The 25,453-nt window shown below is 43.5% G+C and overlaps 1 protein-coding gene across 1 annotated transcript in view; it reads right to left on the reverse strand.

The window, feature by feature from the left end:
• Nucleotides 1-25,453, reverse strand: part of CSMD1 (CUB and Sushi multiple domains 1) — a 2,205,021-nt gene that overhangs the window by 96,568 nt on the left and 2,083,000 nt on the right. The window contains 2 exon segments of the mRNA XM_068281348.1: nt 15,569-15,751; nt 23,909-24,082. Of these exon segments, the coding sequence (XP_068137449.1) occupies nt 15,569-15,751; nt 23,909-24,082 (357 nt within the window).

The raw sequence follows: 25,453 nt of genomic DNA on the forward strand, positions 1-25,453 counted from the left end.
TTTTCTGGGTTCCATAATACAGCACAAGCTGTCATAGTTGAGCCTTTGCCTAATCCTGATTCCCAGTATGCTTTTTGGCTTTTCCCTCTCTATGTTTCCAGCTGAAGGAAGGATCCTTCCCAGCCTCTCTATTGCTTGCATTATTATTATTATTATTATTATTATTGATTTATAAAGTGCCAATATATTCTGTGGCACTGTACAAAGTAAGAAACAAACATGGGGTACATAATAATACAGACAATGGTATACATAAATATACAAAATACAGAATTGGTAATTATAGCAACAAAATTAACATGACATATAAAATGTGTAACAAATTCCAAGACACAAATAGGTGAGGGATCCTTTTCCTTGCAAGCTTACAATCTAAATGAATAGGGTGGAGAACAAGCAGTGGGGTAGAATACAATATTGATAACTATAGGCAGAGTGTTTTTAAGGTTATCTAGTATGTAGTACAACCTGGCCAGAGGTCAAAGGGAGAATGGCCTTAAAGGAATCATCAGCCAAGTTTAGCTAAAATCTGAATTTCTTACCTGGGGCTTTCTCCAGCCCCTCGCAGTTGTCTGTCCCCCGGTAAGCGCGCCGTAAGCAGCCGCTGGTCCCCGCACGGTGCAGAGGATGATCTCAAAGTCATCCTTACTGCACTTGCGTGAAGCGCTGCTATCAGTCAAGTCCACGTTGTCAACGGCGTATAGAGATGGCCCGAAAGGTTCGCCGGCGAACGGTTCCCGGCGAACTTCCGTGGTTCTTGTTTGCGGAGAACCGCATACTTTTCCGGAAGTTCGATTCTCCCCCATCATTAGGGTCAAATTTGACCCTCTACATCACAGTCAGAAGGCACATTGTAGCCAATCAGGCTACACTCCCTCCTGGAGCCACTCCCCTCCTTATAAAAGGCAGGCAGCATCAGGCATTGAACTCACTCGTGTGCCTGCAGTAATTAGAGAAGGGAGAGCTGCTGCAGACTCTCATAGGGAAAGCTTAGTTAGGCTCTTGTAGGCTTGTTAGCTTGCTCCTTGCTGATTCTTATTGCTAAAAAAGCACCCTCAACAGCTCTTTTGAGAGCTAATCTTGTTCTTGTGATCTACTTTTTTTGGTGTGTGTGTCTGGCCAACTTGCATTATATACAGTCCTGTCAGTCAGTCGCAGCTGGCCTTTGGTATAATTCTTACTGTGCCACTGCCAGGCCCAGCACATTCAGTGACTACCTGTGTGTGTGACAGGCAGCTGTAGATTTGTAATCCCATCTCAATCACTGCACCTGTTCACTGTTCAGTGCACCTACCTACTTACCTACCTACTACGTGAGTGCACGCATTGGTAATACCACCAGTCATTGCACCTGTTCACGGCGGTACCTGTGTGTGTGCGTGTGACAGGTGCACATTTGTAATACCCTTCACTGTATATACCTACCTGTTGTGTTCAGTGCACCCACCCACCTACGTGAGCGCACGCAGTGTGATATTTAATACCACCAGTCACTGTATCTGTTCACGGTATGTGTGTGTGAGACAGGTGCACATTTGTAATACCCATCACTGCATATACCTACCTGTTGTTTTCAGTGCATCCTCCTACCTACGTGAGTGCACACAGTGTGATATACCACTCCGTGCATACCTGTTAACTGCAACTGTGTGACTGCACATTGTATTAGTCAAGTCAGTGCATACCTTTCACTTCATCCCCCCAATATGGACAAAACAAAAGGCAGAGCCAGAGGCAGGCCACCTGGCAGTCTGTTCGAGGTCGCGCTGTCATGATTTTGTGCGGCCGTCAACCAAAGTACAGTGTTCAGAAGAAGGCACGTGCCATTAATCAAGACGTAGTTGACTATTTAACACAGAACGCCTCATCTTTCTCAGCTTCCGCATGGAGGCGTGACATATCTTCCTCCTCCTGCTCTGATTCTGGCAACCCACTTAACACTCAGTCAGCCGCCACCACCAAAGTGCCATCATCCCAGGGCTCAGCAGTGTGGACATTTTTTTGTGTGTCTACCTCAGATGAGAGCAATGCCATCTGTACTCTCTGCCACAAAACATTGAGCCGTGGAAAGACCAAGACCTGCGTAGGTACAACTACATTACGAAGGCACATGATTACAAAGCACAAACTGCAATGGGATGACCACCTGAGGAAAAGCAGCACACAAAAGCAAAGCCGCACACCACAGTGGAAGATACCAGGCCGCAATTTTTTCTGAAAAAAGGCGATACCTAAACTGTACCGTGATGTTGAAAGGCATGTGGTGACATCTCTGGCACACAGCGTTGGGTCAAGGGTCTATCTGACAGTTAGAGGGCCATAGTGCTGTACAGAAGCATCGCTAGGCAATGGCAGAGTGATTCATCTGTAGAGCATTGGGGCCCAAAACGTTCGCTCTAGCAATTGAATCCAATCGCTACAGCTGGCAGTCATTATAGTTTATAGTTTATAAACAGGTATTGGTATTGCAGGGGTTAACAATGGATTAATAGGCTTGGCTGGGGGTTAAAAATTAAGTGGGGATAAAAAAAAGAAAAAAAAAACACTTTTTGTTGTATTGGGGCCATGCCACTTTAATTTTTTTTTTTTTGCTTTTACAACTTTTTTTTGCCAAACTTTATTGAATGATTGTTGCTAGCAATCTATGTCATGAAACGTTAAGCAGTTAAACATGAAACTATAAACAAATACAAATCTTGGGTAAATCTTTTTTAAAAAGATTGCAGAAATATTAATATAAATCTCCAGCAGCAGTTGTTTCTAATGTTATCCAAAGCAGATGTTAGGGCAAGTTTTCACTTAACCAGCATGCGTCTTGCAGGACGCATGCACACCAGCTCTTGCACTGATGAGAGAACACATATGGGCCTTGATTCACTAACCGGCGCTAAGCTGGTTAGTGAGCCTTAATACTAGGTTATTGAGCCATTCTGTGCCTTATCAGAGTTAAGGGGCCTTATTGGTGCCTTATCAGAGTTAAGGGGCCTTATCAGATTTAAGGGCCTTATCAGAGTAGCATAGCAAGCGCTACAAACTTATGCCTGCTAATTGGCAATGACAAGAGCTCCACTCGTCCTACCCTGAGCCCCTGTGGGTCCAGTGACACCTAAGGACATTATCCCCACACTTTGATTTGCCCATAAGGGTGCCTGTCACTTGACATGCATAACTCATGCCTTAACTCTGATAAGGCACGCTATTTGTCTTAGTGAATCAAGTCCCTGGATTGCTTAGCTGTGTCAAGCAAGGCTATAGGGATTCAGGTGCGTGCTGCAGAAAACTGTAGCATGCCATTCAGAATTGCGCTGCAATGCAATTTGGACAGAAAGAAATAGAAGAAATAGACAGCATTTCCCTGTGCAGCTAGCATGCAGGGGAATGCTGCAGATTCATGCTGCATTTGGTGCTAGTGGAGACAGGCCCTTAGAAGCAGCTATAACACACTACCAACAAACCAACAGTATGCAGATAAAGTAACTCAACTACAAACCTCTTTGTGTGTTTAGCAGGAGTGAGTGGAAATGTTTAATAAGAGGGATTTGGACACAGCAGGCTTTATTCCATTTTAAAAATATGCCAACAGCCGGTCTTTTGGCTTTGGTAGTTTGTGAGTTACACACCTGCAAAAGCTTGCTGCCAGTGAAGTCAGGCTTGAATCAGACCAGATGATCTGTTATTTGTTCTGGGTCAGTGACTAGAAACATTACAGGCAGGAATTCAGTGAGAAAGCCAGGCAAGTATTATTATTACTATTTCAAAGGTAATACATATTGCAGTCTCCATATCCCTTTCCCTGTAGCTTTCCTTTAAATAATAATTTCTGGCAAGGCTCTCATTTTTCCAGGTGATGGCATAGCCAGAGAAAAATTGCATATTCACCTTCAGTTTCCCTTTAACCATTTTACACCTAGACCTTTTTTTTTTCCTTAAGGACCTTGACATTTTAGCTACATCAATATTCAGTCACCAATACGATTACCACTACTTATGACACCTTAGTGATTAGATATACAGATTTTTTTGTTTTTGTTTTTGTTTTTTTTTCAGTACAAACTAGACTTTCTTTGGATGCTTTTTTCCCCAGAGAACGTTTCTCAGTTTTCATTCATTTTTTGTTTGTCAAATAAAAAAGGCTCATGTGCATTAAAAACACAAATAAAAGTTGTCTGTTTATCCCATTTCTCATCAGTTTTAAACAGTGTTGTTGCCACAATGTATGCTGAGTGATGCTATGCGATTTTCAAAAAAAGGCATATTTTTCTGCATTAATGTTTTTCTAATGATAAAAAAATACTGTATATAAAGGTAAGGTATATATATATAGGTAAGTTTATAGAAATTTGCAGCTTTCACTAGAGTCTTGTGTCTCCCATCCCTTCATCATTATCATTTTTTCCTTGTAGTCTAACTGTCCCCAATCCCCTTTATAGGTTATCCTGATAATTTAGTGGTTGCCCCTCACTCCTTACAGCTGTTCCTAGTGCATCTATGTGAAAAATGTGCGTGGAAAAAGGTGAGCCAAATAGCAGTAGTAGAATATCAATAATTTTACAGATATTCTACCATCTGCTATAGAAGAATATAGGTAATTTTACAGATATTCTACTCTCCAGCATTCGTACATTGGTAATTATACCCATATTTTACTATGCCTCTCTTTATCCTAAATCTCACACAAATCCTCCCCTACCTATGCCTAATACTGTCTACCCCCATCTACTCCTAATACTAATCACCCCTCACTCACCAATATTTTGCACTAGACTTTGCATTGGCTGCAATTTAGCTAAACTCTGGTAAACTGCTGTTCCCAGCATTCCAGCTGATGTTCATGTAGAGTTCTGCTTCATTGTAGCAGAACTCTACCACCACTATTTTGCAGTAGAGTTCAGATACAGTATAGCCAAGGGCTGGCCACATGCTGCAGACTGCAGGCCGCATTCCTTAAATTCAAACCCCCCCTCCCTCCCTGCAGAGTTGTGAGCAGGCAGTGTGGGACTTGAAACTCACCTCGATCATCGATTCCCGCGTCGCGTCTCCATTGCAACAGGGCATCACATGATGTAACATGGTATTTTACTATTTTACCATGGGCACCTAGAGTGACACCCACATTTCTGTCTTTCTGCCAAAACTGGTGGCAAAGAGAACATGAGCATACTGTTCTGTATTGCTGGCAACAAGTAATTACAGAGTATTCTTAACTCGATAATGTACCATCACAACTTTTGCAGCATCTGACTAGTGACTACTACCTGAGAAGTTAAAAAATGCTTCAGCTGTATCATCCAGCTGCACCACTAGCATACCAAAAGAGCTCCATCTTCTCCAAAACATCTACTGGAAGGCACAACCACACAGAAACGCGTGTTATCTTAAAGAGACTCTGTAACAAATTTTTCAGCCTTAGTTCTTATATAAGTTCCTATGCCTGTTCTAATGTGCTCTGGCTTACTGCAGCCTTTCCTAATTGCACTGTCTCTGTAATACATCTTATCTCCTTTCCTCTGTCGTGTCTGTCGGGCTAAGGCTTGAATGTGTGGAATGTGCAGGGTTGCTTGTGATTGGATAGAGGCGATACACACCGTCTGCAGGCCCCCTGCACACTCTGTATGACTCACACACTCTGTTTATGTGAGCCTATCAAAAGCTGGTTAGTTTGTTTGTAAACACTGCCTAAAACTGTTAATTACAATCCAGGATTGCAGCAGAGAGTGGCAGAAACAGCACAGAGGGGCACAGGAGAAAATAAGGAATAGAATGGTATGCTTTTTAGTGTAAGAATATTAGAGTACAGATTCTCTTGAAGAATCGACCACTGCAATTGATATTACCTACAACACATTTTCTAATAATGTGTGTCTGCAGATAAATTCTGAAGCCAGAGGTCAGCCGTCTACAGGGAGGTTAAGCCTCACAAGAGGTACGTGCCCTACAAACTAGAAATCTCTGCCCACAAGTGAATACAAACTTGTACAATGTAACTACTGTTTTTGTATTTGCAGGCCGACATCCCAGAGAAAGTCAGTAAATGTATGTTAGGCTACAAACAGCTATCTGCCTGTTTTCAGCAGCCCAGAAAAGCATGGAAATGTGCCTGCTTTAGTTAAATCTAAGCTCTGAAACAAAATATGACTGCAGTTGAAATGGTATGACACGGAGACCAGAAAAAGTGAAATGACAGTGATAATGTATAATCTGAATGCATATTATAAAGCCTGAACACATTTCTACCTGTACGAGATTTGTGCACAAGCACACTTGTCTGACTCAGTGACGCATTTTTCTATTTTCATCCCTCTATCTCCAGCTTAAAGCACTATTTTAAAATTAGGAAAACCAGCTATGGCTTTAATAATGTGACATTATCTGAAAATGTGCCTAAGCTCTAATGACATGCTCATTAAAAGCAAGAGAATGTATTCCATCAGCCGCAGTTAATATAATGATAATAAATATAAAACATTGAAGTTATAAAGATTGCTTAAGGCACAACTGATAATATTTAAACCAGCTGCCAGGGACTGCTAAATTGTGTCAATTGTCTGAGTAATTAAAAAAAAGTTTCTGCGCTTTGCTTCATATTCTGTCTGTTTTATAATATCATGCACATTATATGTATAAGGACTTAATTTAACACTGTCAGTGATGAAATGCTGTCAGTAGTTATGACGACCAATAAAAGCTCAGCTTGTATTTATTACAGAAAATAAACATAAGCAGGAGTATGAATGTCTTTTAGGGCCATTTCCACTTGTGCCGCACGCGTCAGCGAGACTCGCGGCGGCACTTCCGGGTCTGCGGGTAGGCAGACAAATCCTATCAGCCGTGCCATGCACGGCTATGGGATTCGCAGCCTCCCGCACAACTTTGCATGGAAAAGCCGGCCGAATCGCTAGCGCAAGCGATTCAGCTGGCGGCGCTATTCATCCCTATAGCAGAGTTTCTCCGCATGATTTGTGGGGAAACTCTGCGGATTCGGCACGGTTTCCGTGCCAGTGGAAATGGGCCCTCTACCTGTTCCGGAGCGACATAGTTAAAAAAATCTACATTCTGCTGGTGGCTCTCAGTTTCTGACAGGATGTAGATTTCAACTTTTATGCCACCATGCAATCAACCCGTTCTCCCTCCCATCGCTCTGGCACCACGGCAGCTTGCTCATCAGCTGTTCTTGAGACATTAGAACTCCATGCCCGGTCATGAGCCAAATTCATAGGCTCCAAACTGCGTTGATTAATTACTGTGAGTCTACCACAGTAATTATGGTTTAAAAATAGGGACAGAAAGGCTCTGGTCCTTAAAGTGTACCAGAGCTGTCATAAAAAGATTTGATACTCACACGCAGCTTTCTCCAGCAGCATAAACATGTCTGGGTCCCTCGCCGTCCTCCTGTGTGACACTACGTGAGTACACACTGGCACCTAAAACCATCCTAATGTAACTGGAATGAATAACACCACGATTGTGCACATACACATTTTAATCTGTTTTATCAGAAAGATATAAAATTCTTTCACTGTTTTCCCTTAACCAAAATGTCTGCAAGAAAACGGATGTTAAACACGCCGGCGTGCACCGACAAGGAATGACGTGCTTCATATTAGCATATATCGCGCGCCAGAACAAAGTACCCCTGCACATGCACAGTAATACATATGGGCGAAACATTATTGTCACACTGCCCACCACTCCATTCTCCACTCCCATAATGCGACGTAAAAGTCACATGCTTCGTTGTAACACCGCTCAATCTCCACCCACTGCTCCCTCACTTGCCAACTGCCCTTCCTTAGACCACATCCACTCCCACATCTCGCCGGCCCCCATTACGTCACTAATAGATTAATTGCTACTTAGCCTTGCTATATAACACGCCAGCGCAGCCAATACAAGCACAGAGGTGCTAAGCGTACATTAGACCCCTGGCTGGTACGTTTTTTGATCACCAAGACATGTTCTTTTTACATTATGTTTACTCAATTGTACTCTATGCCTTACCATACTTTAAGTTTTACTTTTTACCCCTTTATCTAAGCACTGCACTCTTCGTCCTCCTACATATGGTTACAGCACTCCCCCCTTTTTATTTTTATTTTTGTCCTCACTCTCACATACCTGTTCAACCATTCCTCCTATTTAAATTGTAATTCTATGTATTCCCAATATACACCTGTCAGCAATATAGTAGCTAGTTATGATGTTAAGGATAATACAGTAATTTATTTTCAGTTTCCCATTTTTATGTCTGCTGTGTACTACTGTATCATATGGGATTGTCTGCTAGCCAGTCTGGCTTTGAAGGCTGGCAGCTTCCTGAAGTTCCTTATATCATGTAAATTGACTCTGCATTCAATGGCCATTGTCTACTCCTAATTGGAAGAGGTAATTAAATAACGAGCCCTTCTTTTGTCTTTTGTTGCCGTGCTTTGTTCATATGTCAACAAGCTAAAATACAATCCAGACTAGACAGTGGAAGCTAACACAGGAATGTTTGAAGTCAGAGGCCAGCCTACCTGGAAGTGGGTGACGTGGTTTGAAGTCCCTTTTGATACAATTTTACCTGGGGTCTGAATTGCTTTGAAGTCTGCCAGGTGTGACAGGAAAAGCCTTGAATTTTGCATGTCAAAGCTAGCCCAGATGTGACAAGTGGCTTGGCAGACCGTGATGTCACAAACGGGGAAATTGCATTAGTTCCTGGGGGCTGGACATTAAATGCCCCAGGGGACACTTCGGACTATTTAAGTTGGTCCAGGACAGTCACAGGTATCTTCTCCTGGAGATAGTGCATAGCTAGGGATGATCTCGACTCCTGGTCGAAAAAACGGTGTGCTCCCGCCAACAACGTTTAGACCTTCAAGTTGGTAACATTTTAATCCCCATTTTATTTTTACGCAAATATCCTTGTGTGTATTTTTGTAACTTTTATCTTGTAACTTTTACTTTGTAACTTTTTTACTTTGTTTTTGTACATCTTTTGTATATATTAATTTCTGCATTGTTTCATGTTTTTTATGGAATATTAAATTGTTATTTAATAAGCTTGACTGCTACTGTACTAAACTAACACTCATAGCCTAGAAGAGACTGAAGTGTAACCGTGTATAAGTTCATGCCTGATAGTATGATTGAGCGACACTACCGTATGAGATTGTAGTTGCATTGTGTGTATGGGGCACTTCTGCGCTCGACAGCCGAGTGGGAAGTCTAACAGTATCGTTCGGAACGACTGTTAGTGGTTTTGCTTCACTACAGTGTAAGGTTGCAACTGTGTGTGTGTGTGCGTGGCGTTCTCGTATTTTGCCTAAGCGCAAAGCTGACCCAAATACGAAAACGCAGATTGCGTGTTGAGTGGACGTGTCTAGCAACGGCTAGTGGTGGCAGTGGGAAGTGTTTGAGTGGTCCCAGCCTTGTTTGTAGCTTGAATAAGGCTGCTCCCCGCCTGATCTGGTGAAACCCGCAGTCGGGAACCGTATACGCAGGCGTGCCGCGGGCCAGTTCCTGACAACACCGCCTGGGACCAATAGGTTATTAAAACTCCATAATACTGATACTATACAAAAATATATATATATTAAGCATGATAATATAAAGACACAATTACTTATACACAATACAACAATGCCATACACTGCAATCTGATTACGCTTTTTATCTCTTTCATTTTCAGTGAGATACTCCTGTTCTTTGTTGCCTGAGGAAGCGGGAATATACCAGTGAAAGGCGTTGCTTGTTATTTTTAGGAGGGTGTGAATACATTTTGTTACTACTTTAATCAACAGCTTTGTGTCTATTTTGGGTTGGCCGGTCCACCACTGCCTCCCGAACACTTTTAACAATTTTAGCGATTTTTTTATGCTTTTGGCGCCTCTGTCCATTCCTACAATATACATGTAATATGTTCATCTTGTACTTAAAGTGGTCGGAAAGTCAGCATTTCTACTTTGCTCTAAAAGATTCCTCACAGCTTTAGAGCTACTAGCTACTGTCCCAGACATTTTTTTAGCAGAACATCACTGAAATGGTTAAACAAAGCACTTTGTCCTGCTATTCAGCTTCAAATCCGCATCCAAATTGGAGATAACAGTATCTTTGTTTACATTCCAATGTTGATACAAGTGTGTAACAAGTACAAAACACTTTCTGAGAGGCTGTCTCTGCTTCAGGCACACACAGAGTTCAGAACAACTCATTAGAAGATTTTAATATATAATAAAAAGCAGTTAGAATAAAATACATTGGCAGCTTTCAGGGCAAGAAAAACTACACTTTAGAAACTCGTAATTTGTAGACAGACAATATTACTTGTGCACAAAAGCAAATATGATAACTGTATGTACAATAAAACGTAGAAAAACACATTTTAATTGAATGTTATGTCAGAGTTTCAGACCACTTTAACTATCTTTACCATTAACTATCTTAACTATACTGCTGATTATTTTTGCCACTAACATTATCCTAACAAATGATATTGTTCAACAGATCTTGGCAGACATTATATAAATTAACTTTATGATCACATATATCGATTTTACACATTTGAAAAGTGTTCAGATTTCACTGCAGCATTGTACATTGGACATTTAATCATTGCACACACTATCCCCAGTATCTTTGACAAGAAAATGAATAACCTGGAAGATCCCAAGAAAACAGTGAGAGAACATACAAACTCCACGCATAGTATATGTATGTCTTTGATGTGACTCAAACCCAGGCCTCTAGCTAGAGTGCTAAAAAGCTAGAGTCACTGACTGCCCTGTTCTCAGCACCGGACTGCCCATCATGGTGAAACTTTGGCATCAGCGGGCATGTGTGGCTGGAGCGGCATCTTGTCCCTCCCTCCCTTCCTGCGGTCCCCGCTCATCTTATCCTCTCAGCAGCTGCTTCCTCTATAGCAGTCCCCAGCCCCTTGCATGCTGCCGCTACACAGACAAGATTTTTATATCAGAGCAACCCTCTGCGCTGCTGTATCAGGAGAGCAACACGCCTAGTAGTTCATATACAGGAAGTAAGTACTTAAAGAGAAACTCCAACCTAGAATTGAACTTTATCCCAATCAGTAGCTGATACCCCATTTTACATGAGAAATATAATGCTTTTCACAAACAGACCATCAGGGGGCGCTGTATGACTGATTTTGTGCTGAAACCCCTCCCACAAGAAGCTCTGGGACCGCGGTACTCTGGGCAAACTGCCACAATGTAACAATGTTCACAGACAGGAAATAGCTGTTTACAGCTGTCTCTAACAGCCAAAACAGCTAGGAGCAGCTACATAACCTGCCCACAGTAAAAATGTCACCATGTAATAAATGTCAGAATGTAAATCGGGGAGAGGAAAGATTTTACAATGAGCAAACACTGACTAAATCATTTATACATAATTATGGTAAAAAATGAAGCACTTTTTTTACTACATTATTTTCACTGGAGTTCCTCTTTAAGTAAGTAAGTTCTCCTGTCACAACAGCGCAGCGGGTCGCTCTGATCTGAGGTGTTTTCTGTGTAGCGGCAGTGTGCAAGGGGCTGGGGACTGCTATAGAGGGAGCAGTCACCGAGAAGGTAAGATGAGCAGCGGCGGCAGGGAGGGAGGGAGGACTACCTACTGGGGACAAGGACTTCTAACTGGATACCTATACTGGGGGCAACTAAACTGGCTACATATACTGGGTCTGGGGGCAGCTATACTGGCTACCTATACTGGCCCTGGGGGCAACTTTCTATACTGGGCCTGGGGGCAACAATACTGGCTACCTATACTGGGGGCAACTTTACTGGCTACCTTTACTGGAGGCAACTGTCTGGCTAGCCTATAAGGGGGGCAACTATACTGGCTCCCTCCCTATACAAGGGGCAAATATACAGGTGGCACCAACCTGGTTAGCCTATGCTGGGGGCAACTATACTAGCTACCTATACTGGGGCAGCTATACTGGCTACCTATACTGGAGGCATCTACCTGGCTAACCAATACTGGGGCAACTATACTGGCTACCTATACTGGGGGCACCTACCTGGCTTGCCTATACTGGGGGCAACTATACTGGCTACCAGTGGAGTAGCTAAGGAGCTGTGGACCCCGATGCAAGTTCCATACATAGCAATTGATACGGCACACCAAAACTTGCCAATGGCAACTACAGTGTCAGAGGTGCAAGAAGGGGATAGGGAGTAGTTTGTTAATGATTACCACTATTCAAAGTATCTATAGACATGATTATTATGAGCACAGGTCCAATAGAGAACTAATACTGTAGTTGAGGGAGGGCCCTTCGGGCCCCCCCCCCTGAGGGTCTAAGGGCCCCGATGCGCTTGCTACCTCTTCACCCCCTATTGATACGCCCCTGCTGGCTACCTATACTGGGGGCAACTATTCTGGCTACCTACTGGGGGGCACCTACCTGACTAACCTATACTGGTGGCAACTACACTAACTACCAATACTGAGGGCAACTATACCTGGCTGACCTATACGGGGGCACCTATTACTTACTTATACTGAGGTTTTTTTGTTATTGTTGTTGCACCACAGCTATAACATGCAATGCAAATTGTTGGGTACTTTGCAATAATTCCAAATTGGGGGGGGGGGGGGATCCTAACAAGTTTTCCTCAGGCAGCAAAATGTCTAGAACCAGCCCTGCCTGCCCTGTGCCTAATAAATTGTATTATTTTATTATTTTATTAACTAATCGGCATCTGCGGTCAACAGACCTTCTCATCCGGCCATATTATTTACAATGCAAATTTTATCTACAGACCCTGAACAAGCATGCAGATCAGGTGCTTCACTTAAGTTTTACTGCATTTGCCACAAGCTTGTTTTAGGTGGATGATTTACACACTACTGATGTTTGAAAAATCATCAGGTATTGTTTAAAAGGAAATATATATGGAAACCTCAAAATCTATCTAACTTCAATTGTCCTTTAACTGCCAAGGAAGCTAGCTAGGAGAAATGTGGCTGGACATTCCGTATTTATAGTGGGGCTACAAAAGATATAAGAACCTAAGATTAACTCCAGTAGTTAGATTTAGTGGGGTGAAGCGAGTCCAGTAAACTAAATTTTGGAGTCAATTTAGGGAAGATATCAGGGCTGGATTACCCACAAGGCAACTGAGTCAATTGCCTCCAGCCGTGAGGAACCTCCAGTGAAAGAGAGGCCCGCCGGTCTCATGGAGTCCTGCAGGGTGCCCCCTACTCTGCAGAGTTGCCGCATTTCTCCTCCTCCTGCCCAGTATAGGGTAATCCATCTTTAGCCTCCCTTCTGCCCTTCTCCTGCAGATCTTCACTGCTTTACTCTCCTCTGCCGCTTAGCAACTGGTTACAATGGTTTCGTCCAGCACCTCCTATGATGACATCATCATGGGGGGCACTAGCCAGAACCATGGTAATTAGCAGCATCTGGATATATTTACTATCTGCCAAAAATCTAATAACGTATAGACAGTTTAAAACGGGCCTGGGCACAGTATAAGTGGCCCAGGCTGATGGCTGTGGACCGTGGGCCACATTCCTATTTTTTTTATCTCTCTCCCCTCTCCCTGCAGAGTTGGGAGCGGCGAGAAGTAGAAGGTCAACTTACGTAATTGCTACTTCCAGCATTGGGTCTCCATGGCAACAGCGGCACCACGGGACACACTGTCAGGATGTGCCAGCGTATTACATGCTGGCAAGTCCTAACGGCGTGTCATGTGATGCTGCTGTGGCCATGGAGACACAATGCTGGAGGAGAAATTAGGTGAGGTAACCCTTTTCTTATCACCACTCCCAACTCCGCAGGGAGGGAGGAGAGGAAACCGATCACCCAGTGGTGGGTTTGTCCAGCGCTGGATTAAAGTGTACCTGAGATCCATACACTTATTTGTACAGGATACAGGATTTATATTTGCTGTGGGCATCTTCCATCCTGCTGAAATCCGTTACCTCCCTCGTTGTCCTCCTGACTCCCTCAGTACTACTGTTGTGAGCCTCATAAATTTGGTGAGTCACAGCCCCCTGGGTATGTGCGATCCAGGCCGCACTCACTCCCTGATCACACTTACCGCTCATGCCTAGTGGCCCATGACTCAGCTGGATTGTGGGCCTCACAGCAGTTCAACAGAGGAGGCTGGACTGGCTTCAAGGGACCAGATTGACTACAGGGAGCTGAAGGAAGCCCCAGGTAAATATAAATCCTTGTGCTTGTAATGTCTCAGGTCTCTTTCAAGTCTGCTACAGAAATTGCTAATGTACCAGACTGATTCTATTTCACACCTGGCTTGTGCAGCCTATGCTCTCTTCTCTCTGAAGGATGTCTGCTATCAGTATCCAGTAAGTGATTTCTGCAGCATTTTGTCATCTGTGCTCCCAGTAATGTCTTTTTTACAGAATCACAGTTCAGATGATTCTCTTCTCCTATCACACATCTCAAAATGACAGACTGGTTTTGAAACAGAGCAACAATTAATAAAAACAAAGATTCCTCTTTATTAGAGAGAAAGGGGTTATTAATTTAACAGGCAAGTTTTTTTTGTTCTTGGTTGGTTTGTGTTGGTTTGTGTTGAGCATGAGCAATAAATGCTCAATTTAGAATAAGATAAGAATAGCATCCACATAACCTTCAGCCCTTCACTTTAATGACTGAAGGTAAATGTTACAAAATATCTATATACCTTAAGTGCCAAAAATGATATCATGGGACTGCTTAGTTGCCTTTCTTCTGGTCCCAGAAGAGAGTTATCATGTCACATGTAAGTAATAAAAGCTTAATTACCTTCCCTGGGGCCTATGCATGTAAGGAAATGTCACAAGGAAATGTCACAATTATGCAAGGAGGCATAAAAGTGATAGAAAAGATACTGAGCAATTATCTAGACATTAAAATTATATATATATATATATATATATATATATATATATATATATATATAGATATAGATATAGATATAGATATAGATATATATATATATATATATATATATAAGCATCTTTAGATTGTAAGCTTGCAAGGCCAGGGTTCTCTCACTCTTTTGTCTCTTGGAGCTCATTATGCATTTTATTCTTCATGTTACTTTTGTCACTGTAATTACCAACTCTGTATTTTGTATTGATTCTGTATTTTGTAACCAATTCTGTATTTTGTACCATTGTCTGTATTATTATGTACCCCATATTTGTGTCTTACTTTGTACTGTGCCATGGAATATGTTGGCGCTATATAAATCAATAACAATAATATATATGTGTAAGTGTATTATTTTGCTGGGCATATATGGCGTTATACAAATGAGTGTTGGGAACTTTGTTATGAGTCATCCTCCAGAACTTGCCATGCTGTAAGTTCTACATGTAAATTGCTCCAGTGACTTCTGCCGAGTCATGCTGTGCAGGCTTCTGCTCTTTCAGCCAGCAGCCATATTTCTGCTCATTCTCTCATATATTCTTTGTCAGCTGAAAATGAATCCAGTAACATGTTTACATTTCATCCTTGGAACTGTCTACAGTAAAATTGAATTTCACACTTGGGTACATTAACTGTTGGCAAACTGTGTCAGATAATATACTATGCTTTGAATAGGCTTACCTTCACACACAGGTTGTACACCAGACCAAGAGCCATTTGGTAAACATGTCCTTTCTGAAGATCCCAGCAATGTATATCCCATTTCACAAGAAAATCGTAGCAAGCTTTTTGTTTTAAATTCATTTCCAAGTCGGGAACCATGGGCTGGGACTCCAGGATCACCACACATTGCAGGGTTATTCCCTAAAACAGCATGACTTGGTATTAAACGTATTTCATGAGAACACATGCAAATAAATAGTTTTAATTCGTATGATGATTTATGTTAATGAGAAAATAAGAAACAGTGTTTTTTTTTGGTGGGGGACGGGGGGTGGCCTCCGTCCCCAAATAGCAAACTACCTTTTTGTCCTTTAAGCCATTTTTTATCCTTTTGCTTTGTACTCCTCCTTTTCCAAATTATCTAAATGCTATTACCCTAATCACCCCATGATTTGTCTTAGGAATCAATTTACCCCCCCCCCCTTTCCCCTTTTAGCATCTTCAACAATCAGCAACATCTTATATATATGTGTAATAGAGGATGTTCTATCTTTGCGCCTTCTTCCCTAGGTTATTTATTCCTAGCCATAAAAAAATCAAAAGATGTGTCATTGATTTTAAATCCTCATCCTTGGTACTTATACTTGAAGAAACAGAGTTGCTAGTACATTAGCAGGGCTGGTTCTAGCTACAATGGGGCCCTGTTGCAAAAGTAACCTGAGAGCCCCCCTGAACTTGGACAAGCTGAATGTGTGTCTGTCCCCACTGCCTCTATAATGCGGCAGGGGGGACACGTAGGGCAGGGGAGGGGCTCAGCAACATAATTTAGTAGGTGATGGAGATACTTGGGGCCCCCTAAGAATGCTGGGGCCCTGGGGAAATTGCCCCTATGGTAGCAGTAGCACCAGCCCTGTACATAAGTCTAATAAACTTGGAGTCATTCTGACTCCCATGTATTTAATTGACTTGTCCCTTCTACTAAATGTCTTCTTGAAGCATGATACAGAACTGAATCAGAACCATATACAGCTCATGACACCACCTTTTTCTGGGCTAGGCTAGAGCAACAGAATCCACTTATCAGTTTGTGTCCATTAGGGATGACCAAGAATTCACTGGAATCTGTTAAAAGTAGGTTAATAGTGCTTGGCTAGCAGTAACTATTCTTAGGTACCTTGGTAGTAGATAAACTACGAAATCTTCCACATGATTGTACTTTCAATTAACCACAGAAATGCATTTAACTATAATTTTTTTGTTGTTCATGCAGAGGAAAGTAGAAAGACAGCATACAACTGGCTACAGCAATTGTTTGTATTGACACAAACGGGATATGCAATCTGTGGAAATGCACACCAATGTACAGGGCCGGCCTTAGGTTTCACAGCGCCCTGAGCAGAACCAGATTTTGGTGCCCCCCCCCAAATTCATCCTCTTCGCGTGTGAGCGCACCACACACATACACTAATGGGGGGGGGGGGGATCTGCTGCCTAAATACACTAAAAGGGGATCTGCGACTGTAAGACTAGTAGCCTAAGCCTATATACACTAAAGGGGGGATCTGCCTACAGTAAAGGTTAGATAGGTAGCTGCCCCCAGTATAGATCAGATAGGTAGCTGCTGCCCCCAGTATAGATTAGATAGGTAGCTGCTGCCCCCAGTATAGATTAGATAGGTAGCTGCTGCCCCCAGTATAGATTAGATAGGTAGCTGCTGCCCCAGTATAGATTAGATAGGTAGCTGCCCCCCCCCCAGTATAGATTAGATAGGTAGCTGCCCCCCCCCAGTATAGGTTAGATAGGTAGCTGCCCCCCCAGTATAGGTTAGATAGGTAGGTTCCCTCAGTATAGTATAGATAGGTAGCTGCCCCCAGTATAGGTTAGATAGGTAGCTGCCCCCAGTATAAGTTAGATAGGTAGCTGCCCCTCCAGTATAGGTTAGATAGGTAGGTGCCCCCAGTATAGGTTAGATAGGTAGGTGCCCCCAGTATAGATTAGATAGGTAGCTGCCCCCCCCCCCCCAGTATAGGTTAGATAGGTAGGTGCCCCCAGTATAGATTGGATAGGTAGCTGCCCCCCCCCCCCGTATAGGTTAGATAGGTAGGTGCCCCCAGTATAGATTAGATAGGTAGCTGCCCCCCCCCAGTATAGGTTAGATAGGTAGGTGCCCCCAGTATAGATTAGATAGGTAGCTGCCTGCCCCCCAGTATAGATTAGATAGGTAGCTGCCCCCCCCAGTACAGGCTAGATAGGTAGGTGCCCCCAGTATAGATTAGGTAGGTAGGTAGGTGCTCCCCTCCCCTCATACTGGAGGGGGAGCCGCGGGGAGGGCAGCCCGACCTCTCCCTCCCTTCCTCTCCGGGCCACCCTCCGTGCTCCCCCCTCCGATGCTGCTGCAGACTGCAGAGAGAGCAACTCACCTCCCTGGTTCCGATCGCCGGCGCCTCTCACGGTGTATCACTTGCCGCTGGTCTCCTCTTGTACATTGACACTGATACACAGTAAACTTCCTGTTAAGCAGGAAGTTTATTGTGCATCAGTGACAATGTACAAGAGGAGACCAGCGGCAAGTGAGAGGCGCCGGCGATCGGAACCAGGGAGGTGAGTTGTTCTCACTGCTGGCTGCAGTCTGCACTCTGCAGGGGGGAGCACGGAGAGCGCCCGGAGAGGAGGGAGGGAGAGGACGGGCTGCTCTCCCCGCGGCTCCCCCCTCCATCACGGTGGCCGCACGGGGGGGGGGGGGGGCGGAGCGAGACGGACACAGCCAGCTACATGCGGCCAGGCGGCAGGAGCGCCCCCTGGAAGCCGGCGCCCTGAGCGATCGCACAGGTCGCTCAGGTCAAAGGCCGGCCCTGCCAATGTATTTGTCCTTTTAAAAGCAATACCCTGACCTGTCTCATCCCCTACACACACTGGATTAGGAGGGCAGTTATGCCATTAAACTTCAGAAAACAAACAAACAGAAAACAAAGCTTTATGTGGAAGCTGCTAAAATTGTCCTAGTTCAGATTACAGGTAAACTGAGCAGATTAAGCAATGTTGTCTGCGCAGGATTAGCAGTTCAAGGATTGATTTTACTTGTTACCTAGAGCTGAGCTTTTAATCTGCTTATGCAAAATATGCTGTAAGGCTGCATTGTTTGCGCATTCTATCTATTACTATTTTGATGGGCTCAAAAGCAAATTCATGGGCATGCGTAAACAGTAAGCCCTTTTTATCTTATTCTATGTATTAGTTCTTTGAGCTATTGCTTTACAGCTGTATGTAGGGTGCTATCTGCCTGCTTCACTGATACCTTTTTTTCATCACAAAGACAACATTTGCTTATATGCCGGCTAAGTAATTATAGCTGTATTTCTTTTTAGACAGTAGAACACCCTAGCTGTTCCAAATTCTTTTTTCCCTGCTTTATCTTTCACAGCATAGGGGATTTTAAGGTGCTCCTGCATTTCTTGAAACATTTGTTCAGTTTAGAATTGGTTGTTGAAGGCCACAGGGAATTCTTTTTCAATATACAGTTCCCTTGTTGTGAGAGATTGTTTGACTCCATGGGTATGCTGTCATGGGAAAATTCTTTAAGATGTTACTTTCTACAAGATGCTTCCACATCAAATGATATTTTATATGAATTATTCAGGTAAGACCGCATTCTTTCCATCTCAATACAGTGGAAAAAGTTGTGCCCTTTGTTTTAAGGCAAACTTTAGAACTTCAACAAATGTCATATAGCCTATTAGTCACATAGCATAAAACACACACAGGGCAATAAGTGTGTGTTTTTTGTTTTAGGTACTAAGTACAAACTCGAGTCTAATGTTCTGCCACCTTCCAACTTGATGAAAAAAATCCAGCTCATGGTAGTCCTTACTATAAAATCCTGGCCATTAACATTCCTTTTCAAGTATTTCTCAACTAATAGGATTTGAAGATGACAATAGCACTTCTTTTACGTCTGGAAGTTATGAATAGCGACAAAGCAAAGCTCAGATGCGTGACACAGTTACTGTTGTAAATTCAGTTTTCACAGCCCACTGGCTCTTGGCAGACTACATACTATACTAGAATGCTGTCAGTCAGCTCAGCCCCGGTCAGAATGACTTGTAAATATAACCTGTAATCAGGCCCGGATTACCGACCAGGCAACAAAAGCAGTCACTTGGGGCCCCCATTCAGAGTCAAAGGGGCCCCATCAGCACATAAACCAGCCCTCGCCATACTGTCAGCGGTGGCTGGATGGTATAATGGTTAAAGGGACTCTGAGCAGTGCAGTAACTATGGAAAGATGCATATAATTTTAAAGATCTCTTTCGCCTCTTTCCAATGATGTATAAACCACCGCCCTATGCCTTTTAGTTTTCGCTATTTTCGCGATCGAAATCGCGGCCACAGCAATTTCGATCGCGAAAATAGCAAAAACTAAAAGGCGTAGTGTAATGATCTGCTCAGCTGCCTGAGCAGGCAGGCAGCTTTTTGACCATTGTTTAGGTTTGCATGCTGCAGGACTCTGGAAAGAAGAGCTTCTGTCAGTTTTGCAGCTTGTGCTTGCTGAGGAATTTGCATACGTTGTCATGCAAATTGCCTGGCCACATTCATTGGAGGCGTGTACTATAAGTACTATGTGTTTCCCACAATGCTTGGCTGGTCATAAGGATTCCTTCCTGTGAAACACTCCTGGAGGAGTGTCAGCCTTACTCTTTGTTTGAAGTTCAGCTTAGAGTAATTCCTGAAACTGCGCTAGGCAGGTTCCCCTAGTGCAGTTAGGATTGCTTATCTGTTTTGTTTGTTCTGTTGCGATTGTCCTGTCCCAGCGGTGGTCGACAGGAAATTGTTCTGATCTCTGTTCTTGGAGTATAGCTGGTGCAGTGGTTGCTACCAGCTATCTCTTCTGATCTGTCTCACTTGGATCGCATTAGCATCTTGCGCTAGCGCTGTGGATCCTTCCGTTCTGTCTCCTTGGATCGCGCTAGCCACTTTCCGCTAGTGCTGTGGATCCTTCTGTTCTGCCTTCCTGGATCACACTAGCATCCTGTGCTAGTGCTGTGGGTCCTTCTGTTCTGCTACTCCGTCTGCCTGGATCGCACTCGCCTAGCGCTAGTGCTGTGGATCCTTCTGTTCTGCTACTCTGTACCTGGATCACACTAGCATCCTGCGCTAGTACTGTGGATCCTTCTGTTCTGTCTTCCTGGATCGCACTAGCCACTTTCGCTAGTGCTGTGGATCCTATCTCTCGCTTGTCCCTGTTTTCGTGTGTCTGTCTTGTCTGCTACGAACGCTTGCTGGAGGCTCGTTGAGGTAACCGTTTAGCAAGCGCTGGCGTCCTCTGTTACATGTTTGTCTGTCGATGGTTAGTTAGGCGTGCTTGTCTCTATTGTGCTTATCACGTGGAGACCGCGCATGAACGCGTGCACTGTTGCGAATGAGTGCGGTGTTCGCGTTCAGTTAGCGTTTATTTTACGTATCTCCTCATTGTATGATTTGCTGTGCCTTTGCTAACCTCGTATTCTGTTCTGATCTGCCTTGTGTCACTTTTGGCAATCGCCTTTCTTGCGGTTGCGTTTCTGTTTCGTATCTGCTGTAGTGTGTGCGCTGTCGCGGGGTGGCGACTAGATTGGCGCACACACATACAACCTGTCCCTTTGTTCGTTCTCATTCGCAATCGCTTCTCTTGCGATTGCGTTCTGTGCTTCGTACAATTCCTGTCTGGCATTTGTGGAGGTACAGAGGATTGGTTCCTCTGCACTCCTCAGCGCCATCTGCCGACAGGAATTTCCCTCTACGGGTGCGTAGCACCTTTTGCTGGGTTCCTGCAATTATAGGATGTAATTAATTAGTTGTGGGTATGCTTAAAGGCATACCCACAGGCACTGCTCGGAGTCCCTTTAAGGGCTCTGCCTCTGACACAGGAGACCAGGGTTCGACTCTCGGCTCTGCCTGTTCAGTAAGCCAGCACCTATTCAGTAGGAGACCTTAGGCAAGTCTCTCGAACACTGCTACTGCCTGAAAGGCGCGTCCTAGTTGCTGCAGCTCTGGCGCTTTGAGTCCGCCAGGAGAAAAGTGCAATATAAATGTTATTTGTCTTGTCTTGTCAAATGATGCCGTGCGCTGCTGATTGTCTTCAGAGCCAGGCTCTCCTCCTAGGTCCCCCTCCTGCTACTGTGCGCTCTGCCGCTGCCCACTCCTCCCTCCCTTCCCACAGAGAACCACAGCTGCAGAAAGAATGATAGCAGCAGATAGCAAACGCTCACTCACCTATCCATGATCCAAGCGATAGAGATCCCGTCATCTGAAACCCATCTGTCTGTTCTACAGTGCAGCCGCTTGCTCTGAACTTCCTGATTCTCACATCAGACAGGAAGTAGGAAGTAGTAATAATAGTAGTAACAGAGCGGCAGCACTCTAGAGGAGACAGATGGGCTCCGGATGACGGGACCTCTATTGCTTGGATCGCAATAAGTGAATGTGAGTCATCTGGTGCTGTCATTCTCCCCCACTGCGGCTGCCTTCTCTGCTGGACTATCGTATTCACTGGGATGGAGGCTGCATGGCGGCTGTCTAGTTTGGGAAGAAATCGGTTGTTCGGTGGTGGGGGTGGTTATGTAATTCTGTCTGGGGAATGGCTTCCGGTTTGGCGGTGTCCAGAGATTTCTGCTATTGCCAGGCTGGAGATGCTGGGGGAAAGTGCTGCCGCTGTGATATCTGGCACCCTCTTCACAGGGGTGCCCCAGCCCCTGAGTGCAAATGTCCCAGCTATTCATCTCTCACTCTGCATTTTGCCGCTGCTATTCCCTGCATTGTGCACCCACAGAGCAAAGCGGGCTGTTGCCCATAGCAACCAGTAGCTTGGCTGCCCCGGTGTGTGCAGCATGTTGCTGTGTAGCTGCATCTTCTGATTCTATTACGACATGATGGGGGGGCCCAAATCAGTTACTTTGCTTAGGGCCCCATTTAGCCTTAATCCGGCTCTGCCTGTAATGTTGTTGCAACCAATGTTTTATTGCTTCATAAATTTCCACTAACGGTAGGCTTCGCCTTCTTGTACATTGTCACACTACTTTATCCATGAATCATTCAAATATTCCTCACTGAAAAATCACAAGTCAAAGATTAATAATTGTAAAATAACAGGGTGTATCCTAAAGATAATTAATCTTGAGTGCAGGCTCTGAATTTTGAAATATAAGTATATGCACTTATGGTTCCATAAAAGGAAATTGGCACATCGACAAGATAAAGATGTCCAACCGGGCTCTGGTATGTGCAATTGCGGCATCCTGCTTCAAAACCCACTACCATGGCTAGCTGCACGGGCTCATAGGGACAGCATGACTGACAAGCTTAGCTTAAACTAAGAGCTAAAAGCATGCAAATGTTGTTAAATAAGCCCCAGATAGCAGCAAAAATAACTTATTTTCTTCCCAAAATGCCCTATTTAGATTTTAAGTAGAATAGCCACTGGTTGTAAAATGACTGGTATTTATAATCATTGATTGGGCTCAAATACCAGGTGATCACATGCATCTAATATGAGGCTTGCAACCCAATACATGCATGATGGGAGATCATTCCCAAACCAAACAGCTGATATTTAGGTCACATTCACAAACCCACACAACTACACTACTTTTCATCATTATTATCATCATCATCATCCTCATTATTTAACTCATCCTCAGCTACAGTAGCATGATCATCAACAACCACCATACTCCTTCATCAGTCATATACTGTATGCACAGTGGGAATTTAAGAGGTTCTACTTTAAAACAATAGGATGTTTAAAGTGTTTTTCCATTTTACCTCTTGTCTTGTCATATTAGTGAATCAGACCTGCACTGTCCTTCATTGCTGTGGGTATAATCTTGACTTATTCTAAGACTATTTGCAAATGTTATTAGTCATAGACATTTTTATACGGCAATTATTTAAGTATCATTTTTATGTTTTTATGTTAGAATGAAATAGAATACTAATGATTATTAGTTAGTAAGCTCACAGTCATTATTGATGTCATGAGCAGAGAGGTGACACATTCATGTGTGCTTGCATTATTCTGATAATGAACATAAGCCATGCTTGTGTATTTAGGTAATTATGACAGGTCACCCAGAAGCTCATACAGTATGTCTTATGTTTATCTTGGATAAAGAAAAAAAGCACAGGCTGGGAACAGCTTTGTACAGTTGTTTAGTAACTATGATTAGATAAATGTTGTAAAATAAAGCATACACAAGAGAACATTGTTTGATTTTAGAGAAAAGCACAAAGTAGACTCAAGTTCAATAGACCAGCTGTAATTGTAGCATAATTCATATCTGCCAGACAGTGTGCTATCTTTACTTTTCTTTTCTCCAAATATACCTGTGCAGTGGGGAAGTGTTCCAGTCCATCGACTGTCCTCTTGGCAAACTCTGGTTGAATTTCCTATAAGTATATGAGCACCAATGCAAGAGTAGTGGACTTTCGATCCATATGTAAATTTGTCTCCACTCAGAAGAGCATTAGCGGGAACACCAGGATAGCTACATGATATAGCTGTAAATAGAAACAGATGTGTCAATAAAGACACCACATCCGGTAATGATGACAAACTCTTATAACTAGACAGATGTATTCTCAAATTGTAATTTAACATTTTTCTTGTGTGTCACGTATTATGTTCTTCAGTGCAAGTTATTTTTTTTTATTTCAATCTTAACAAAGTAATACCAATCAGCAAATAAAATCAGCGGATGAATCACCAATATCATTCAGGACACAATGTATCAGTGCTAATGTATGTCTCACTAACTTTGAGATCTCTAAAGGACAAGCTAAGCTTCTCCTTTGTTTTTGGTAGGACTCGTGTTATTGGTACACATAGACACTCAGGCCTAGGATCCTAATCAAATCCCTGTTCAGTAGCAAGGACTACCACTACTCACAGAGGTCCTTTATTCATGGATGACACTCATATGAAAGTAATCCCTTCATGCTTGCATTCAGGGGCATAACTAGAATTCACTGGGCCCCTTACAAAAATGTAGATGCCCCTCGACCCATTTTGGGGGGTGGGAGGGGTCGCAGCATGAGGAGAGAGCATGGCCCACATTGGTGGGGAGCGGGGACCCCCCCTCCCTCATCTTGGGCTCTCCCCTCAGCGTGCTCCCCTCCTGCAACTATCAGTGGCAGCAGGCGGCAGCAGGAACACATACTTCCATCCACCTGAAGGTCCAATCTCTAAGTGCCTCACACTACTTCCTGTTTAAATGGTACTTTAGACCTGCAGGATGGGTCTACTACTTCCTGTTTAAACAGGAAATAGCATCAGACACTTAGAGAGCAGAACCTCTGGAATGCATGGAGGTATGTGTTCCTGTCTGCCACCCTCTGACTCTGATAATTGCTGAGGGGAGAGCCCGAGGTGAGGGAGTGGGGGGACTGTTCCCCCTCCCCGCCGATGTGCGGCCATGCCCTATCCTAATGCTGTGACCATTTTAATGTTTAATTCCTTTGAATAGATAAATAGAATAGATGTTTTTACAATGACCTCCTTCAATGAATTATTTGATTTGAGGATGGTCCTTTTGAACCTTCATATTATTAAAAAGAAACTCCAACCAATAATTGAACTTCATCCCAGTCAGTAGCTGATACCCCCTTTCCCATGAGAAATCTTTTACTTTTCACAAACAGACCATCAGGGGGCGTTGTATGACTGATATTGTGGTGAAACCCCTCCCACAAAGAAATTCTGAGTATGTACTCTTGGCAGTTTCCTGTCTGTGAACCCTGTTGCATTGTGGGAAATAGCTGTTTACAGCTGTTTCCAACTGCCAAAACAGCAAGCAGCAGCTACATCACTTGCCAGCAGTAAAAATGTCACCATGTGATAAATGTCAGAATATAAACCAGGGATTTAAAATA

Source organism: Hyperolius riggenbachi, chromosome 4, assembly GCF_040937935.1.
Source record: "Hyperolius riggenbachi isolate aHypRig1 chromosome 4, aHypRig1.pri, whole genome shotgun sequence".
Taxonomy (NCBI): domain Eukaryota; kingdom Metazoa; phylum Chordata; class Amphibia; order Anura; family Hyperoliidae; genus Hyperolius; species Hyperolius riggenbachi.